This window comes from Accipiter gentilis, chromosome 21, assembly GCF_929443795.1.
Source record: "Accipiter gentilis chromosome 21, bAccGen1.1, whole genome shotgun sequence".
Lineage (NCBI taxonomy): Eukaryota > Metazoa > Chordata > Aves > Accipitriformes > Accipitridae > Astur > Astur gentilis.
In genome coordinates, this window is record NC_064900.1 from 2592539 (window position 1) to 2613542 (window position 21004).

General features: G+C 43.4%; 2 protein-coding genes across 14 annotated transcripts in view; one reads left to right on the plus strand and one right to left on the minus strand.

The window, feature by feature from the left end:
* USF3 (upstream transcription factor family member 3) overlaps positions 1 to 20932 on the plus strand; it is a 35569-nt gene extending 14637 nt beyond the window's left edge. For 4 of the 11 annotated variants that reach the window (XM_049824664.1, XM_049824665.1, XM_049824667.1 and 1 more), the window contains 4 exons: positions 1896 to 1924; positions 4102 to 4184; positions 5752 to 5848; positions 6974 to 18654. In XM_049824664.1, the coding sequence (XP_049680621.1) occupies positions 1896 to 1924; positions 4102 to 4184; positions 5752 to 5848; positions 6974 to 13443 (6679 nt within the window). In that variant the 3' untranslated portion in view covers positions 13444 to 18654. Of the gene's footprint in view, positions 1 to 1895; positions 1925 to 4101; positions 4185 to 5751; positions 5849 to 6973; positions 18655 to 20010 lie in introns of those variants that run through there. The other 7 variants (XR_007509067.1, XR_007509068.1, XR_007509070.1 and 4 more) reach the window with 7 other exon arrangements.
* Positions 19515 to 21004, minus strand: part of SIDT1 (SID1 transmembrane family member 1) — a 51520-nt gene continuing 50030 nt past the window's right edge. For all 3 annotated transcript variants that reach the window (XM_049824701.1, XM_049824698.1, XM_049824703.1), the window contains one exon: positions 19515 to 19569. The gene's annotated coding sequence lies outside the window, so the exon portion shown is untranslated. The remainder of the gene's footprint in view (positions 19570 to 21004) is intronic.

Sequence of the window (21004 nt, forward strand, 5' to 3'; positions counted from 1 at the left end):
CCGGTAGATATTGGGGGGTCACTATACTCATTTTGACAGAGTAATTTAAATCTCTTCCTCAACTCCCAGTGGAATCTGGATCTTAAAATCTCAAATCTCTGCTGGAGCTCAAAATACATTTTGAGGTTGAACAGCAACACTATGACCAAAATTTGTAACAAAGTGACTCAGAGCTCATTACAACTTTTCCAGGTTTTCATTCCTTTGTAGTAGCATGTTGATCTAATGCCTGATTGGTAGGGGAATCCTTCAGTCCCTAGTTAAATACAGCTTTCATCTTAAGGCTAGGTGGCCATGTAGGATATGATTTATGATAAGAAAAGCTCAGAGAGAGCATTGATTTGTCCTACAGAAATTTTTTCAGTCTTCATGGATTTTGTGACTTTCTTACCTCACTAGTAGAGTATTTTGGATTCTGTATTGGTAGTGGGAATCAAAGTGCAGCTGGGTCTCCCCAGCCTTTATATTCCTGTGCATATTTAGGATATATGATCAATTCTGACTGGCAGAAGATTGTTTAGGGTGTAAGTGGGAGAACTGTTGTTTACTGTAAAATAAGAAACCATTTTAAATGATAGTTTAAATGCATTCCTGTTCTGGTGGCACAAGTTTTCAATGAACAGAAGATTCATCACTTCTTGAATAGTTGTAGAACAGATGTGCAGGCTTCAGTTAGCATTTGTTTGACTTGAAGATGTTAATCTTTAGGCCTTATTTTTTAGCAAATGTCTCCAAAGGTCTGACCATCTGCAGTAACATTGCTCTCTTGTAATTGTCATCTAAGTTACTCTAGATGCAGACTACTTCTGGTGAGTTACCAGAAATAAATGTTTATCAACACAAAGCATAAAGGATACATGCCCCATAGTAATCACACCTCATCCACATGTATCTTGCGTTCTCACTTCAGATCCCTTGTTACATCTGGACTGTGCTGTAACAGTGGGAAAGGAGAGCAGAAGATGCTACTCTGCTTTTTGCATACTCTAGCCAAATGCCTAGACTGAGAGTGCGTTGCTGGACATAAATATTTTGAAGGATTTCCCCGCCCCCCCACCCCAGAGTATTTCTTTTTCCAGAAAACATGTGCTTTGCTTTACTGTACTTCCTGAAAGTATTTGGCTTACTGCATGTATACAGTACATATCTGATTTATATATGTAGAGTACACATTTGGGATTTATTGACTTTCAGCAAAGCAATTTGAGGCATTGCACAGTGATTCTGACCTGGTTGTCATCAGTCCAGAAATCCCAGGTGAACATCTGAAAACAAAGACAACCTCCACATGCCCAAATTATACCTAGACAAAATTTTGAGGCAGTAAAGAACAACAACTGCAGAGGAATGGTAATTCTGTGTTCTCACACAAAGGAAGCATGTTTGATACCAGAAGGTATGGTGTTTGAAGGTAACGTGTCTGGAAAAATCAATTTGCATGGTAACATTTTTTCCTGTTTCACTGATCCAGTGAATGTAAAAGCAACATTTCAAACAAAGGCTTAACTACCTTGTTGGTCAGAAATGGAACTCACTTTTTTTAATATTTGGCCTTATTGAACACTGGAAATAGTGTAATAGTTGTCGCTGAACAGAAACATAAAAATCCAGCTCTGCCTTATAAATATGTAACAATAATCAAATGGAGTATTATGCTGTGCCTTGTTACACTGAAATTGATTTAAGTCTGGACACAAATGGATTTTTGTTAGAAACTATTTAATACCAATATCTAAGACTAGTTCTTGTGAGTGTGCTTTCTACTATGTTCCTGTTCACAGAGCAGAATATAATATTTAGTATTTTTAGCTGTAATGGAAATAATAAAATATTTGTTTGTATGCAGATTTTTTTCCTTCTGTTTCACATCACTGTTTTCCCTTTATGCTTCACAGAAAGAAAAACCGGGAGACACATAATGCAGGTAGGAACATTATGCTTTGTTGTTCGGTCTGGAAATAAGCACAGATGCTTTGAACTAGTAAAACGTATTTTGCATGGAGAAGGTTCCTCTGTAGGAATTTACTACACTTTAAATACCCTACCCTACCAAACACTTTTCTGTGACCTTGTATAGAATATCTGTGCAGAAGGGCTTCTTGATTGTTTCTAGTTTACTGTTTTCCGCAGTACAAGATTACAGAGCTTTAGAGGTTCCCTGGATGAGAAATATTCCTGTAGCTTGTCCCTGAGGCACCCACCTGGATGTTGCCATCCCAGAAATCCTGTGCAAATACCGGCTGTATGTTGCAGGAGTCGCATCCCTCGGGCAGCGACTAGTGTCTAGCTCCAGTGGCATCTTCTACAAGTAGCAGCAGAAAGATGGGCTGGGGAAGAGTCTGACAGGTTTTTGGCCTGGTTTAACCTAAGAAATTGACTCCAGTTCTTTTATTAAACAGCACTATTGTGTGGTCCTCACAAACTCAACTGGAAAAAAACACCGAGTAGTTTCCATGTGAAGGCTGTGGAATATAGTGCTTGTCAGGCTGTGCCCAGGTTGTGGCCAATTTCTTAAGGATTAAGAAGTATCAGGAAATAGTCTTACCAAGTTTACTGCTAAGATTGCCGCAGTTCCTGTTTTACATGCCCATAGCTTTCCAAAGTCTTCATCTACTGGGTTGAACTCTGCAAGATGTGGGGACAAGCTCCCTGCAGCCCTGTAGCGTGCTTAGTCATTAATATCTGACAAGCTGAGTAGAGCGTGGAAAATCTTATCAAAACAAAGGAATAGCACTACACTAACTGTAATAACCACCGTGATACCTGTATGTATTAGTAAGATACATAAAAAATTAAGTCCCAAGGATCACGTGTTTTAAAGTTTGTACAGCTGCTCTGATTTATATGGTAAATTTCTTGCAGAAGAGACTTTATCTTGCTGCGTTTAGTGTATTTAGGCCTGTCTGTCAACACCACCAGTCTGTCCTGAAATACAAAAAATAATTTAGTAGTTTGAGAAATGTAGATTGAAGTGACAGACTATTGAAATAAAATTCCTTAAATTAAATCCATATATCCTTTGTAAAGGAGCACAATCAACTGCGGATCACTGTGTGTTTCTGTGTGCCACCAAAAGCAGCCCAGCTGTGCAAACCACTCAGCAAAATGAACAAACAATACGTTGATTTGAATCTTGACAAAGCTACGACAGAATTTTTTTTCAGGCTCTTTGGGAAAAAGGCATTTAATAGTTTTAGTTTGCATATAACACCAAAACATTTCAGTCAAAAAAATAGCTACATGAGAGTGAACTATTTTTGAAAGAAGCTGACTGGTGGGTGGAAAACAGAGATCAATACTGTCTGAAAAAAACATGCCCCAAGGTATTTACACTGCTAGAGTTGTAGTGTAGACCCTTTGCGCCAATGTTTAGGCCTCATGAAGAGGTAAATGATGTCACTAGAGGACTGTAAATAAAGTATTTTCTGACCTTCTCCAAAATAGGTAATTCACTGGAAATACTGTTCATTCAATATTTTCTTTACTCCCAGTCATAATTAGACTTTGTGGAACAATTACACCTTTGAACATAAAAAAGTGTAACCGATAGTCCATTATACCTAGAGCTTCAGCTATATTCAGTGTTGGCTGCTCCACCAATATAAATTTAAAATTAAGAATGAAAACTGGTAAAATCTAATTTATTTCTCTTTTGGTGCTAAACTTGACATTAGTATTTAAGAGATACATATTTCCTTCCCAAATCTGAAACTGACTCTTTCCGTAATCTTGGTTCATTTGCTTTCTGTATGCCTAAATTTAATCAATCTGCCTTGTGAAGAGAGTGTCATAAAACTCAGCTAGAAAGCGTTATCAAAACACGAATTCTGAGTTGCAGTAACTCCTCTTTTCCACAAAGGGGTCCAGAACACCCCCACCTTTTAAAGATATTGCTGTGTATGTTACAGCTCTTGGTTCCACTGAGTATTAATTCAGTAACTCAGGTTTACTTTAGAGGAATTTTTTTCCTCTCTCAAGTTACTAAGGGATCCAATACGTCACGAAATAATGTCTTTATGAGCCCTTATGTTGGTACTAGTTGTGCTGCTGTTGTGCTGACTTGCCCAACCAGATGACACACCACATATTATTTTTGCTTAGTGGAGAGACATCGAAAGAAGAAGATTAATGCTGGGATAAACAGAATTGGAGAACTCATTCCCTGCTCTCCAGCACTTAAGCAGGTGAGTGTCTATTCAGAGGTTCATACAAGTTTCCTATAAAATGCTTGTGTGTTTGCTTGTCTGTAGAAGTATAAGTACTTATTTTGCTATTTGTTTTAGGAAGAAGGCAGAGCTGTCTGAATTAATATGCTTGAAAATATTACTAGTTATTAGCATTTAAAAAATTATTTGTAGTAGAATTTTTCTTTTTGGAAGTGCAGGGTCACATGAATGTAATTACACAGATTTTGAGCTTTTTATCTGAAAGTGTTGCGTATGACTGCTAAAGGAATGAAATGGTACGAGTCGGACATGTGACCGATTTTCTCCTCGATTCACACATACGGTATTTTTGAGCAGGTAATAAGCTGGACTAATTTGCTTATAGCAATTTGGTCAGGTTGCTGATGTCTGCCTGTGCGGTTGATTCACAGCTTCCTAAAGTTGTCGTTTAGGGTGCCTGAACGTTCGTAACAACAGAAGGTAAAAATCCTGTCTCGGCTGCCGCCTGCCCTGTTGCGTTGAGCGGATGGATAGCTGTTCACCCTCTCCTCTGTAGGAGGGGTGGCAGGCTAAGCAGAATTAGGTTGGATCTGGCCAGTGGGTTGCTGGTTACGTCGTGCAACTCCTGTTTGCCAAGTCATTTTCTACTGATGCTGTTTAATGTAGTCTGTATGACGCCTGAGTGGGGAAAGCTATGGGTTAAGCAAGATCATTTTTCAGGTCATTCTCCAATCCCTTCTCAGCCCTTTGCTGGTGATCACTTAATGTCCTAAAGATGTAAATAAAATTGCGTGCGTGCTTATTTTTGTCATCTTTCATATAATGGGATGAAAGCAAGTCAGAAAGTGAAATAATAATAGTAATTTAAGACAGTCTCCTTGTGAAATATGAAGCAAGACAAATGGTTTGAAGTTGATGCACAGAAGCATCTTTTTCAAGACAGGGCAATCTACCGCAGAGGCTGCTCCTACAGAACAGTAGAAGAAGAAATTAGGAAGTGAACAAGGGGTTTTGCAGGCAGAATAAGCACAGTTTCATAAAAGGAAGATGGTGGAGGGGTTATGGCATATTTTCTCTTCCCATATTCTCCAGCATGTTACTTTCAAAATTATGCATACACCTCCCTGGATAATTGTTCCGTGTTTGTTTCTTTCCTAATAAAATATTTACAAGGCAGTATCCTGGAGGTTTCATGTGATGTATATGTTTATTAGGCTGCTCAGCAAGAAATTATGCTTGCTGTTCGGGTTCCATGGCCTTAGTATCTAGCTTCAGGCATCGGAAAATGTCAGCTGCAGCACTGAAAATGTTATTCTGTAAAAACTGGTGGCATTTTAGGGTCAATATCACTCATGAAACCTGTGGTTCATCTAAAAAAAAACCCAAAAACAAACAACAAAACCTACACACAAAAAAAAACACCAAACCAAAACAAAAAAAAAACCACCCAACAATATTCAGAGAATCATTCAGGTTAGCACATTTTTAAGGTAGAGACCTCTTGGAGCAAGTGCAATCTCATCATTAATGGATCTACCAATGATAGACCTTTCTCCTAATTTTATATATATGTTTTCTTTTAAAGAGCAAGAACATGATCCTGGATCAGGCCTTTAAGTATATAACGGAAATGAAAAGACAGAATGATGAACTCCTGTTAAATGGAGGGAACAATGAACAGGGTAAGTACAGATGCTGCTGGAGGCTCTAGAATTTCTGTCACTCACTTCCGCTGTGTCTGTTAGTACTGACTGACAACAAAGCCTGGATTGACAAACTTGGGAATCCCAAAACATTATGCACATACAGGAAAAATAGAGCTGCTTATATTGAAACAAGAAGCCAAGAGAATGCCCAAGTGTTCTTGCACATAGTTACGAGATAATGAAGCAATCGCATTGTGATGCAAAGTAATTACAGAGCTTATAGGTGATGCGACACAATTTAATAGATTCCGTCCTGATTTATTCTACTGTAGTGACCAGAATGATTTCTGACAAACTTCAGTGTTCGATTTTTTTCATTGAAAACAGAGTTTCCTTCGTGCATAGAGCTTTTTTTTTTCCTCCTTTCAAATGCTGCAGTGATAACAGCCTATTTTATAAAAATATAATGCATCATATAAGATCTTCTTGAACAAATGCGTAAAAATACAGTGATGGAGGTATGACAGAAATACTCTCAGAGCTAATGTTGCGGTTTGTGATTTTTATTTCTACCCATAGAATGGAATTCTAAATAGTTTATTTTCATCTTGTCGATGTAATTGGGTTTGAAAAACCTAGGTGATTTTCCTAGTTAGGTGAGCCGTCTCCAAGTGTATTGCCATTTTTTGTGGCTTTACATAAGTGCTTTATTTAATTTTGCATATCATTTTTCGATGTAATGAAACTTAATTGTCCTGGAAAGCCATGAGATTATCAATTAGATAAAAACAGTTTTAGTCTTTGCAAAGGAGCAGGGAAAAGAAAAAGATAAATTAATGTGCTTGTATTTCCTCCGGTAATTAAACAGTTTGGTGTTCAGTTTCATCTAAGTTAGTCCTGATGTTTTTTCTAACTAAATAATTTGACATATCCTGCTTTTGGTAACAGAATAGTCTGTGAAGTTCATTCACTTTCCTGCTCAGTAGAGAGGCTTATCAGGAGGAGAGTCTTCAGTTATGTTACGTTAACCATTTTAAGAGAGCATACATTATTAACAATTTATTTCAATACTGCATAGTATTTACTCTCCAAGTCATGTGGGAACATTACTTAGTATTTGTGTTGGTGCCGATGTAATGGAGTGCTCTCACTGTTTTGTAGCTGAAGAGATAAAAAAACTCCGGAAACAGTTGGATGAACTGCAGAAGGAAAACGGGAGATACATCGAACTACTGAAAGCAAATGATATTTGCCTGTATGATGACCCTACAATCCACTGGAAGGGAAATCTCAAGAATGCAAAAGTCTCGGTTGTTATTCCCAGTGATCAGGTTCAAAAGAACATCATTGTCTATTCAAATGGGAGTCAACCCAACGGAAATAACCAGGGAGCATCTGTCCAGGGAATAACGTTTAATGTTGGTCATAATTTACAAAAGCAAACAGCCAATGTTGTGCCAGTCCAGAGAACTTGCAACCTAGTGACTCCTGTGACGATTTCTGGTATTTACCCCACAGAAAACAAGCCATGGTCGCAAACTACAGTTTCTCCGCTGGCATCTGCTCAGACAGCTCCAGCAGGAAATGTTCTTGAGCTTTCCACCCCGGAGAACGAGCGAGGTGTGCTTGCCGCTGCTACTGCCAGCTCTCAGAGCGCATCTCGATCTGGAACAGAACAGGAACTGCAGTGTTCTTCAAATAATGCACCACAGAATGATCAAAATCTGCCCAAAAGGAAAAACGATGATGAGGGCACTAAATTAACAAAGAAAACACTCCTGCAGGGAATCAGCCTTCCTTCCAGTGCCTCCACAGAAGCCTCCCAAGTTCAACAGGTGAATGCAACTTGCTCAAATACACACAGTTCGAGGAGTAACCCTCAGGAAAGCTGTGTCATTTCAACCACGGTCACAGCTTGTGTGCCATCTGCGAGACTGTCTACTGCAGAGAGTTTTTCCTCTGTAAACGTCCTCAAAAGTACAGACTTAGTAAGTAGTGCTGGAATGCCTGTGTCTTCTGCAGCAGAAGGAGTTAAGGCTGTGACGGCAGTAAGCACTCTGCCTGCCAGTCCCTTAGAGAACTGCTGGACTTTTTCAGGCTCTTCAGGTGTTGGCACTTCAGACTTGAAAAATATGAGTAGCCTTACACGGATGCCTTCAGCTGGAAACACACAGACCACGTGGACAACTTTGCAGCTAGCGGGAAATACTGTTCAGCCACTAAGCCAAACGCCATCCGGTATAATGACTGCACTATTAAACGAGCCAGTTAATGGTGCTGGTACTGTATCTTCTGCTCATAGCAGGCCTTTGACTACAAGTATCAGTTTGAATACTTCTCTGCCGGGGGATGGCCAGGCAGCTGAACAGATTGTGGTTACCTTACCCTCCTGCCCACCCTTACCTATGCAGCCATTAATCAGCCAGCCACAGGTTAAAACTCAGGCTGCAGGAAATATCCTTCCATTAAATTCAGCTATGCAGGTGATTCAGATGGCTCAGCCAGTCGCGTCCGCTGTTACAGGAGCACCAGCTAACCAGAACGTCATCATTCTCCAGCCTCCAAACCCCGCTCCGTGCCCTCCGATTGTGAGAGCGGAAGTTCCCAGCCAGAATGTTAGTCAGCAAATTGTAATTATACAAGCTGCTAATCAGAATCCTCTTCCTCTCCTCTCCGCTCAGCCTTCCGCTTCTGTAAGAGTTCCTGTGAACGGGCCGACTGCAATCGCGAACTCTAGCAGCTCTGTACAAAATGCCTCTCTTCCACAGACTTTCGGAGGGAAACACCTTGTCCATATATTACCGAGACCATCTTCTTTGACATCTTCTAGTTCTACGCAAACGTTTTCAGTTACAATGTCCAATCAACAGCATCCTCAAACTATCTCATTAAACGGGCAGCTTTTTGCATTGCAGCCTGTAATGTCTTCATCTGGAGCTTCAAATCAAGCCCCTATGCAAATTATTCAACCCACCACCAGCGAAGATCCAAATACCAATGTTGCCCTCAATACATTTGGTGCTTTGGCTAACCTCAATCAAAGCATATCGCAAATGGCTGGACAGAGCTGCTTACACTTGTCTCTCAGCCACCCTACCAATCCCACAACTGTCAATAACCAGATTGCCACAGTTAACTGTGTGTCATTACCAACTTCTGTGGCATCGTCAGTACCCGCGGAGGTTTCAGTATTAACTAGTGCATCTAATTCAATAAATGCTTCCCCCAAAAAAGCGGCTGCTGGCTTGCCATCCAATGCAAAATCAAAAAGGACAAATAAAAAGCCAAGTACAAAGAAACACCAGGCAGTCAACAGTAAAGTGTCCTGCCCAGCAGTTCCTTGCAAAGACGCAGGGAAGGCGGACTGTCCTCCCGTGGAAACAGCGGCAAAGCATTCAAGCGGCGAGGGGCTGCTTGAAAACGCTCCAGCAGTACCGCAAGCTTTAACGACGTCGCAGGTGAGCAGTGTGGCAGCATCGAGTGGCGTCAGTGCTTCTGACTGTCATTCCAAAGAGACTGCGAGCTCTGAACAGGCAGCCAAAACCTGCTCCGTCCCCGAACCGAGCTCGGCAGAGGCACCCGCTTCCTCGCCGCTGGCATCCGTGGTGTCTGAGCAGCCGGCGCTCGTCCCACCGACTGCCAAAGATGCTGCTCCTCGCCAGCAGGCCCATGGGTCTCAGAACCGTCCACCAACCGGCCCTGCCTTGTCAGAATCTCCCAAACCCTGTGAACCCCCCGGCACCTTAACGTCCTCTCGTACTGAAGCACACGTGACACGTTCTCAGGTTGCCGGGACGTCAGCAGCACAGAGCAGCACAGCAGGTCATGCTTCCAAGGCAGGAACGATTTCGGAGTCCTGCAACGTTGCGCAGGATTCCTCAGTGGTAATGCAAGATGCGGACTTGTTAGAAGGACAGGGTCTAACCAAAATGCTGTCTGATCTCACGAAAGAAAGAACAGCTGTGGAAAAAACCTCTTCGTTTACCGTTCAGGGGGAGCATTCTAATTTTCCCATGGAAAACTCTAAATCAGCAGAATCAAATGTTGATTTGCCTGAGAAGCAGGAACTCTTGCTAATGAACACAGAAGGTGATACTCTCTCCCAGCATCACTCCTGCATTTCCGATCAGGAAGTAGTCAGTGCTTCCCTTATCGCTAGCAGGCAGGCAGACTCCCCGATGTCAACTAGTTCTGGCAGCAGTCGAGGATTCTCAGTTGCATCTATGTTGCCAGATACCACCAGAGAAGACGTTACTAGCAGCACCTCAACCAGTACCTGTAACAGCTGCACATTTTCAGAACAGACCGACATTGTAGCTCTTGCAGCGAGAGCTATTTTTGACCAGGAAAACCTTGAGAAAGGTGGAGGAGGAATACAGGTTAACATGAGGGATGCCGTCTCTAAGTCAACTGAGGTTGCACCTTTGGAGAGAGAGCAACAGCCTTTTAAACCTCAACCGGTGAAAGAAAACAACGCAGGGCCATTGGAAGCGGCACCAAACAAATTCGGTGCTCAAGATACAGTACAGACAAACGTCGATAGACAGGTTGAAAAGCCAAGCTGCTCTGTAGGAGGCGCGGAAACCTCAAACACTTCTTTGCAGATTTCTGCTTCCCAGTCACCAAGCATAACCAGTTTAAGCGTGAATAATCTAATACACCAGAGTCGCATTGTCCATCCCCTTGTGAGCTGCTCGAGTTTATCCCAGTCTTCAGAGCCAGCAAGTGTCCCTGCAACGGTGAGCCTCTCCCTCCCATCTAGCACGTATGTCAATCAGTCTCCGGGACCCGCTATGATGAGTGAATATGCTCAGGAACAACTGAATGCTATTAGGGCAAGCACCATGCAGGCTCCCCAGCTGCAGGAATCGCACTTAAAGCAGCAAAATCACGAAGGTCGCAAAGACTCTGCCAAGCGGGCTGTTCAAGATGACCTTCTGCTTTCTACGGCAAAGAGGCAAAAGCAGTGCCAGACAACACCCATAAGGCTCGAAGGGATGACACTGATGAACCGAACACCAGAGAGTATTGCTGATCAAACACAGATGCTAGTCAATCAGATTCCTCCTAATTCGTCCAATTCAGTGGCATCAGTGAGCAATCAAGGGCACACTGATGGCCTCAATAGGTTATTCCCATCCAACAGCAATTTTGTAACGCCAGCTTTGAGACAAACTGAAGTTCAGTGTGGTTCTCAGCCCTCAATTTCGGAGCAGCAAGGCCAGGGAGGGCAGCACTTGCAGCCGATTCAACATGTTCCTGCTCCAGGCATATCTCACCTTCACAGTAATCATCCATACTTAAAGCAACAGCAGGCTGGTCAGTTAAGAGAAAGGCACCACTTGTATCAGCTGCAGCACCATGTCACTCACGGGGAAAACTCAGTCCACTCTCAACCCCACAGTGTCCACCAACAGCGAACAATACAGCAGGAGGTACAGATGCAAAAGAAACGAAATCTCATCCAGGGAACACAAGCCACACAACTTTCTCTACAGCAAAAACACCACGGAAGTGATCAAACACGGCAAAAAGGTGGTCAGCCTCATCCTCACCACCAGCAAATGCAGCAGCAGATGCAGCAGCACTTTGGAGCTTCCCAGCCTGAAAAGAACTGTGAAAATCCTGCAACAAGCAGAAACCATCATAACCACCCTCAGAGCCATATAAATCAGGATATTATGCATCAACAGCAGCAAGATGTTAGCAGCAGACAGCAAGGTTCAGCTTCTGAACACGTGTCAGGGCACAATCAGATGCAGAGACTTATGACCTCAAGGGGCTTAGAGCAGCAAATGGTGTCCCAGGCAAGTATCGTAACCAGACCCTCAGATATGACGTGCACCCCTCATAGGCAGGAAAGAAATAGAGTTTCCAGTTACTCTGCTGAAGCGCTCATTGGGAAGACGCCCTCTAATTCAGAACAGAGAATAGGAATATCTCTCCAAGGCCCTAGGGTTTCTGACCAGCTTGAAATGAGAAGCTATCTTGATGTTCCTAGAAATAAAGGGTTGGTGATTCATAATATGCAGGGCCGCTTATCTGTCGACCATACAGTTGGCTCAGATGTGCAGCGGCTTTCTGATTGTCAAACATTCAAGCCAGCTGGACCCAATCAGCAACCGACGGGCAATTTTGATGTACAGGCTTCGAGGAACAGCGAAATTGGTAATTCTGTGTCATCCCTCAGGGGCATGCAGTCGCAAGCATTTCGAATCGGTCAAAATACTGGGCCATCCATAGAGAGACAGAAGAGATTGCCCTACCAGCCAGTACAGGGTATTCCAACAGGAAATGCCCTGCCATCAAGGGAAAATGAAAACACGTGCCACCAAAGTTTTATGCAGAGTTTACTTGCCCCTCACCTTGGAGATCAAGTTAGTGGAAGCCAAAGATCAATCCCAGAACATCAGAGGAACACGCAGTGTGGCGCCTCCTCCACAATTGAGTACAACTGTCCCCCAGCACGGGAGAGCGTCCACATCCGAAGAGATGGTGACGGCCAGAGTAGGGAGAGCTGTGACATGTCTATTGGTGCAATTAACACAAGGAACAGTTCTTTGAATATTCCTTTTTCGAGTTCTTCTTCCTCGGGAGATATTCAGGGTCGCAACACGAGCCCAAACATCTCTGTGCAGAAGTCCAATCCCATGAGGATGACGGACAGTCACGGAACCAAGAGCCACATGAATACGCCTGTTTCTAGCAACATGCATGGAGTCGTGAGGCCAACTCACCCTCACCCTGCAGTTTCTCATGGAAATGGTGAGCAAGGGCAACCTTCTGTTCGTCAGCCAAATTCTTCAGTTACTCAGCGGTCGAGGCATCCTCTGCAAGATAATGGAGGTTCTAAAATACGTCAGCCCGAAAGGAATCGATCTGGAAATCAAAGACACGGAAACGTCTTTGACCCTAGTCTTCCCCATCTTCCCCTGTCTACCAGCGGCAGTATGATCCTTGGGCGCCAGCAGTCTGCGATAGAAAAAAGAGGAAGCATTGTCCGATTTATGTCTGATGGCCCTCAAGTGTCTAATGATAATGCGGCCCCTGACCAACATACTCTCTCTCAGAATTTTGGATTCCCTTTTATTCCAGAGGGTGGCATGAATCCACCGATAAATGCCAACGCCTCTTTCATCCCACCAGTCACTCAGCCGAGTGCCACTCGAACACCAGCTCTAATCCCGGTCGATCCTCAGAATACGCTGCCATCCTTCTACCCACCTTACTCGCCTGCCCACCCTACCCTTTCCAACGACATTTCTATCCCTTACTTTCCCAATCAAATGTTTCCTAACCCAAGCACGGAGAAGCCGAGTAGTGGAAGTTTAAACAATCGATTTGGATCCATTTTGTCTCCTCCCAGGCCTGTTGGTTTTGCTCAGCCAAGTTTTCCTTTGCTTCCAGATATGCCGCCGATGCACATGACCAACACGTCGCACTTATCCAATTTTAACTTAACATCTTTGTTTCCAGAAATAGCCACAGCTCTTCCTCCAGATGGTTCGGCAATGTCGCCTTTGCTCTCCATTGCAAACACATCTGCTTCCGATTCTTCCAAGCAGTCCTCAAACCGACCTGCCCACAATATAAGCCATATTCTAGGTCACGACTGCAGCTCAGCTGTATGAAAACTGATAGACTGACTTCTAGACTGATGCGCTGTTTATATATTTAAGAAGAAAAAAGTGGATCTTGCTGGCGTCCCTGAAGAGACCATTCATAGCATCACTGTTTGTTTGCCTAAATGTATGTATATGGGTACTTTCCGTATTTATATACACACTGTATTTCCATCCACCTTACTAACTTTAAAGCACCAGTGCCTATAGCAATGCTTACTTACTAGTAAACAGTAAGGATGCAACATTGAGAGCTGTGCAAATACTGGTTGTTGATTTTCCAACAATCAAGTTTGATGTCCGATTGTTCCAGGGTAAGGGCCACCCTCAGTAATACGTGGATGTAAAGAAAGGAGTGAGAGCATCCGTATGGGAGACAGGAAATAAACGCTACAGATTTTGTTTCATTTCTGGTGCGTTTTCCTGAAACTACAGATGAACTTGAAGTGGCTTGGGTTTCTCTTTTTCCTTTGTAAAATATCTTCAGAGCCTCAACACAAGTCAAGTCTGTGTTAACGCAGCATTAATTGATAAAGGCATTTGTTGTGCAGCTTTTGTCTGTTTGAAGCTTGTCACATGCACTTGATTTAAGGCTGACTTTACCTGGCAAAAAATGACTATGTGTTTCCATGGTCAGCAATTAAAAATACTGGTTTAGAAAATTCAGATTTCTTTAACCCATGACTTACTGTTTCTAAGAAGAATTTTGTTTGGATCTGTTTTAACAATGGCTCCCATTACTGCTGAACGTGGTCAACATTTTAATGTAGCCTACGACTCTTTCTGGTGCAGTCTGCAGAGACAGCAGTCCTATTTGTTGCCATTTCATTGTTCGTATGCTGCAAGTTACCTCAGGGTGGGTTTTGTACCTTGTTTAGCACCTTCTTAATGTCTTTCCCCCCCCCCTCCCCTTTTCTTTGGCCCACGCTCAAACACCAGTTTTCTGGTTTCTGTGAGTGACAGCCTTTTGTTGTACCAGGCAGCACATGGGAGGAGAACTGAGCCTGTAGCGTCCCACAAAATGAGCAGGGAACCCTGGGGGCATAGTTTTTACTTAACATTGCTGACAGGATGGGGGCCCGCGTTAATATCAGTTCTCTGCACTTGAATGCACCTTTTGTCTAAACCCGTATGATTGTGGCAGAAGGAGGAACGGAACGTGTCAAGACTGAAACACTGCGTACCGGGAAGACGTTGTGATTTGAGCACCATGAGGAAGGCGGATGCGCTTGTATGTGCGTGAGAGATGGAGTGAATGTGCGTGCGCTGGCTGAGCCTCCAGTACTTTCACAAATTTCGGTCCCGTTTCTTTTAAAGAAAAGGGAAGAGCTAGGTAAGTTTTATTTATTTAATGGCTCTACAGTGTGCTTTTTCTTCAAACAAGGCAGAAATATTTGTCTTTTTTATTTTTATGTGCTTAGAAATACCATTCTGGTTTTGGTTCTTCAAATAACAGAGTAACTTCACGTTTCCTTGTATGCAGTCCTCCCCCTACCAGCCAGGGACTGGCAAAAACTGCTCCGGAGCCTCTTCTCTGGGCAGGGCAAGCTTGAAACACTTGTGTGTTGCCCACCAGTGTGTTGTCTTGCTGCTCCTGGGACCTGTCACAGGTTCTTCCCCAATGCCTCTTCTGGGGGGGCGTGGGGAGGAGCAGACTCCCTGGGATTTTTTTAGGTTTTTTTGGTGGGTTTTTGTTTGTTCGTTTGTTTGTTTTTATTTGAAAGGTAGAAAGAAAGATATTCCTTCATCTCCAAGAACAGGACCCACAAAGAGGGACCTGAAAGGCTTTTCCACAGCTTGACTGCCTAGGCCTCATTTTTGCTAAGTCCTTTTACGCCGATCCAGGAAAGTAAAGAGGCTTTAGCATAAAAAATAATTGGGCTGTGTCTGTAGTCCATCCTGACAGTGTCTCCGCTCTTGCAACCTGGGGTCTGATGTTTTTCTGCAAAGTTAAGTGAAACGGTTCTGATTCTGATTGGGAATCACTTTTTAATTCAGATGGAGCTTATCTTGGGACACTAAGTCTAAGTGGTGCATCAGTGCTCTGTGTTTCTTAACAAAAATAGATTGAATATTTAATTCACTTCACAGCAAGGCATCTTGTCTTGAGTTCGACTGTGAAATGGGCCGCCAAGTGTAGTTACTGACCGAGTGGCAGCAACTGGCCTGTGCAGAGCAGGAGGGTTAGGAATGATGGTCAGTCCTCAACATCAAATTGATCTCCCTAACTCGGTAGATCCCTCAGGTGGTGAAATGAGTTCCATAACGATGAGTGGCTCTGTGGGTTACAGACGATAAAGACAGGGGTATTGAAGCGGCAGCTGCGCTGTGTGTTACATACTCGTCTAGACCTTTAGGAGGGAAGCAAAACCACCATTCTTGGTCTCTTTAAATGGCATTGTGTGCACAATGGTGTATTTGGCTTTCGGGACAAAGTAGTGAAGAATTAAGCCCTGGCTTTAAGGACTTCTTATATAAGAAGTTAGTCCTGCTTGTCATTCCAGGCATTCACATAGTACCACATTAGTTTCCTCTGCTGGGAAATCTAAGCTACTTCATGATGTCCTTGAAAACAGGAGTGAGCTTGTAAACTGACACAGACCAGTTGCAACAGCTGAACGTTCACAAGTCCATGGGGACAGATGGGATTTATCCCAGATTACTGAAGGAGCTAGGGGATGTTATGGCAAGACCCCTCTCGATCATCTACCAAAGGTCTTGGGAGTCTGGTGAGGTCCCTGCTGACTGGAAGCTCGCCAGTGTTATTCCAATTTACAAGAAGGATGTGAGGAAAGAGCCCAGGGAGCTACAGACCTGTTAGTCTAACCTCTGCTCCTGGAGAAATTATGGAGAAGATTATACTGGGTACTATCGAAAGGCATTTAAAGAACAATGCAATTGTCAGGCACAGTCAACGTGGGTTCACAAAGGGAAAGTCCTGTTCAATTCATTTGATATCCTTCTGTGTTAGGGTCACCTGCCTAATGGATGAAGGGAAGGCGGTGGATGTAGTTTTTCTGGATTTTAGTAAGGCTTTTGATACTGTCCCTCACAGCATCCTTCTGGACAAGCTGTCCAGCTGTGGGATGAGCAGGTTGACGGTGTGCTGGGTGAAGAACTGACCGAAGGGCAGAGCTCAAGGGGTTGTAGTGAACGGGGCTACGTCTGGCTGGTGACCGGTCACCAGCAGTGTTCCTCAGGGTTCAATTCTAGGGCCAGTTCTGTTCAACGTATTTATCACCGATCTGGATGGAGGAGTTGAATGCACCATTAGCAAGTTTGCTGATGATACCAAACTGGGAGATGCTGTTGACTCTCTGGAGGGACAAGAGGCCTCGCAGAGGGATCTAGATAGATTGCAGCATTGGGCTATCATTAACGGAATGAAATTTAACAAGTCCAAATGCCGGATTCTGCACCTGGGACGGTGTAACGCCGGGCACAAGTGTAAATTGGGAGAGGAGTGGCTGGAGAGCAGCTCTTCAGAAAGGGATCTGGGGGGGCGCTGGTCAACAGCAGGCTCAATGCGAGCCAGCAGCGTGTGCCCTGGGAGCCAAAAGGGCAACCTGCACCCTGGGGGGCATCAACCACAGCCCGACCAGCCGCTCCAGAGGGGACGATCCCGCTGTATGCGGCGTTGGTGCGGCCTCAGTGCCGTTCTGGGCCGCGCAGTTTAAGAAGGACGTGAAGGTCCTTGAATGCGTCCAGAGGAAGGCAACAAAGCTGGTGAGAGGGCTGGAAGGCATGTCCTCTGAGGAGCGGCTGAGGACTCTGGGCTTGTCGAGTTTGGAGGAGAGGAGGCTGAGGGGTGACCTCATGGCACTCTACAGCTTCCCGGGGAGGGGGAGTGGAGAGGGAGGTGCCGAGCTCTTCTGCCTGGGATCCAGGGGTAGGACTCGTGGGAATGGTTCAAAGCTGCGCCGGGGGAGGTTTGGACTGGACATCAGGAAGCATTTCTGTACCGAGAGGGTGGTCAGACACTGGAATAGGCTTCCTGGAGAGGTGGTCGATGCCCCGAGCCTGTCAGTGTTTGGGAGGCATTTGGACAATGCTCTTAACAACACGCTTTAACTCTTGGTCAGTCCTGAAGTGGTCAGGCAGTTGGATTAGATGATCGTTGTAGGTCCCTCCCAACTGAAATAGTCTATTCTGTTCTGTTCTGTATATTTATTCCTTCATATTGATTTCACTGTTAATTTCACTGGTGTTCTATCAAGGTTAAATGGGATCCTGAGTATTCACAGTAGAATGTGTCAGCTGTGATTTTGGCCTTTTTTTTTTTTTTTTTTTAAAATGTTTTACATCATTTTCTGAAGAGGCAGTAACTGTGTCAGTAACTTTCACGTGCCCCTTTTCTGTTTACAAAGACAACCAAGAATAGCGACCTTGTTCACAGGATACCTGTAGCACAGGTAATCACAGCACAGGCATTTTAGTCATACAAAGACTTGCAATTTTGCAGGTACTGCACAGTTTTGCAGTATGTGGCTCAAAAGTAATTACCATGTGACCGTCAGTCTTTTCTAGACACTTGTACCTCGCATTGTTGTGAGAGGGCACGGTGATTCCTGCATTAATTGCCATGCCACTTTGTCGTCCTTCTCAGGACTTTTTCTGAAATCTGCTGCAACCAGGATGGAGAAATACCATTTCATTACCCTCCTTGAACACGGCAATTTCTGTTGAAGTTCAGCCACATACAAGTGTGAGTCTTTTTATGTGCCATAAGTGATACTAAATGATCCTGTGGCGTTGGTGTGAGATCAGGAAGGCTGCTGTGAAAAGAAAGGTAGGCAGATGTATCTGCTAGAGCTTCATATAAATGCACTTGTCCAAATTCTGTTGTTTATACTTCCTACTGGCTTTTTAGATCAATTAATTGAAGAAAAATTGGCTCTATTGTGCAGTCTTTTGGTCTAATTGACTGTCCAAGATGGTCTTTGAACGCTGAATCTGGGCAGGTCCCCTGGCTTAAGAGCAGCTTGTGGGTTTGCCACAGATTTCAGCTTCTCGCATGTTCATGCTCATGTGGCTTTAGGCAGAACAGTGGATGGACTGGATATTTCACATCAAAAGAGGGGAAATTAGATATTCAGTAATTTTGGTTAGTTTTTAGTTGTGAAATTGTTTTGGTTTTGTAGGTAAGTTTGTGCCACTGACAGGTCGGTGTTTCAGCTTCTGATCGCTGGCCCTTTCCCAGGGCTTTGGGCTCTGCCCTCAGGAAGAGGAATGATTGCATCATCTTTGCCATTCTTTCTTTTCTTCCTTTTTTCTTTTATTTTTCCTTTTCCCTACCATTGAAGCTGTTGTGTTTAGGTATCAGGTTGATAAGACTTTAAGGAAGGCTCACCTTACTTCAATACATGTTTTTTGGGGGAGGAAAAAAAAAAAAGTTTGAAAAAGGAGCTTCTGTAAGTTCAGCAGATCAAATAATTCTGTTTTACTTGTTATAATAACAATTTGACAAACAAATACATTTTCTTCAGCAAACATCTACGACTGCAACAATTTGTTATCTTTTCCTCCTAAAAATTACCTGGCAATTAACAGTTCTTTTGTTTTTTCAGGATATATTTGGAAAAGATTTTGTGGTTTTAATTGCAATTTGTTATGCGGAGAACGGCATTTTCTCTTCCATAATACCTTTTTGAAGGTTACTTACACTAAGTGGGGGTTTTGTTTTGGCTTTGAAGAAAAGAAAAATACCCAGTACTGCTTAATTTAGCAAAATAAGCAGCCAAAGGGAAAGGTTCAGCACTACCTCTAGCGTGGGACTGCCACAGCTGACAAGCGTTGTGGAGCTGTGGCTTTCAGCTTGGCCTAAGTGACTTCTGACAGTAGCAACTGGTGTAGGGCTGGGCTGCACCCCTGTCTCTGTAGTCCTTGATTAATCCCTTTAAGAAGCCTAGGAGAGTAAGAGCAGAGTCAGACTAAGTTGAAAGCAGGTAATAAAACAGTAACATATTAACATTTATATACCTTTTCATTGAGAGAAAGGACCTCATTTAAAAACAGCTAAGGAAACCGAGAACTGAAGTGATTTGAGCTGGTGGCTGAGCCTTACTGGAATGTGTTTCCTAGCTCCTGCTCCCTGCTCCAGTCACTATGCTGCTGCCCAGGTGGAAGAGCACCTCTCTGAAAAAAAAAATACATATGCTGTGCTAGTACAGAGCCTCCTGAATTTTGCACAGATTTCCTACTGCACTTTAAAGCTGCGCTGCTGCTGCTGTGGTTGGTGACTGTAGTGCTGTTGCAGGAAACAAATTGTGTCAGGGCAACTGCAGAGGGCATTGCTGGAGAAAAGGGGTCGTTTTGTTATTTCTGATCTCCTGTTCTCTTCTCACCTTATGCAGAGGTACTCGCGCAGCCCTGGCTCAAGGACTTGGTCACAAACTCACGCTGTTTCTGGATGACTGAGCGTAGGCAGCTGGGCTAAGAGCTATGATGTTTTGCTATTCCCCAAATAAGTTTCATGCTCATCACTTTCTTAATGATCTCACTTTAACTGGAAAGACAGAGTAGCTTTGAATATATTTATACCAAATCTGTCAAAATTTGTGTTGTTTTCTGATACAGCGATATAAGGAGCTCCATTCTTTATCATCACCTAACCCAAGTGGTCTACTACTGCTGTTCCCTTCTCCCGCTGTCACTGATCCAGCATGGGTAGCAGCCACGTGGACAGGAGCGCCAGTGCAGACACAGGTTTGTGAGGGTGTTTTCGACCTCCTACTGCCTCTGCGATCCCTAGAGTAAATCTAAAACCTCAGAGCACCAACACTTTATTCCCACTAGTTATACTGAGAGCAAGTTATTCTGTGAACCAGTGAAAGATTTAGCAGAGGTTTTTGGTCATGACAATACCCAACAAGCCCTGCTTCGTTACACAGGAGCCATTTATTATTTGCTGATACCGGTTTTTATGAGATAAATTTTTAAAAGAAAAGCATTTCTTTCTGCCTCACCAAAAGTATTTTTACAAGTAGGTTTCCAAGTTTGCAATATGCGCTGCTGTTTCGGCAATCATAAATATGAAACAACCAAGCCCGCGGTGGGCTGTACCCCTGTTCTCGCCCGCTCACTGCGAGAAGGGCAGTTAATACAGATTTTGCCACAGGAGATTAATCAAAGATGCTGTTGCCCTCCATGGTGTAAATTATTTATATTCAGTCCAGAGTTTTCTGCTGTGCTTCTGTTTTATACAGCTGTAAATTACTTGGATACAGCTTCGGTGGAAAGTCCTTACTATTTTGTAATGGAAAAAAGGAACTCTGCAGTAGAAATCTATAATGAATGAACAGGAACATCAACTTCCAATTGTAAATAAGATCTTGTTCTGTTTATTTTGACATCTTTTTACAAATGTGTTGCATTCAGGTGTAAATATCCCAAACCATGATCTTGTTCAGAGTTCTGAGATTTCTATTGTTAAATGTAATACTTTGTTTCATAGTTGTAATAATTATTTGTATAGATATGAACATGATAGTATTTTATTAAAAAAAAACCAAAAATGTTCTTTGAATACTGTAGTCTTGTTGGTACAACTTCTTTCCCCCCTAGAAAGCCA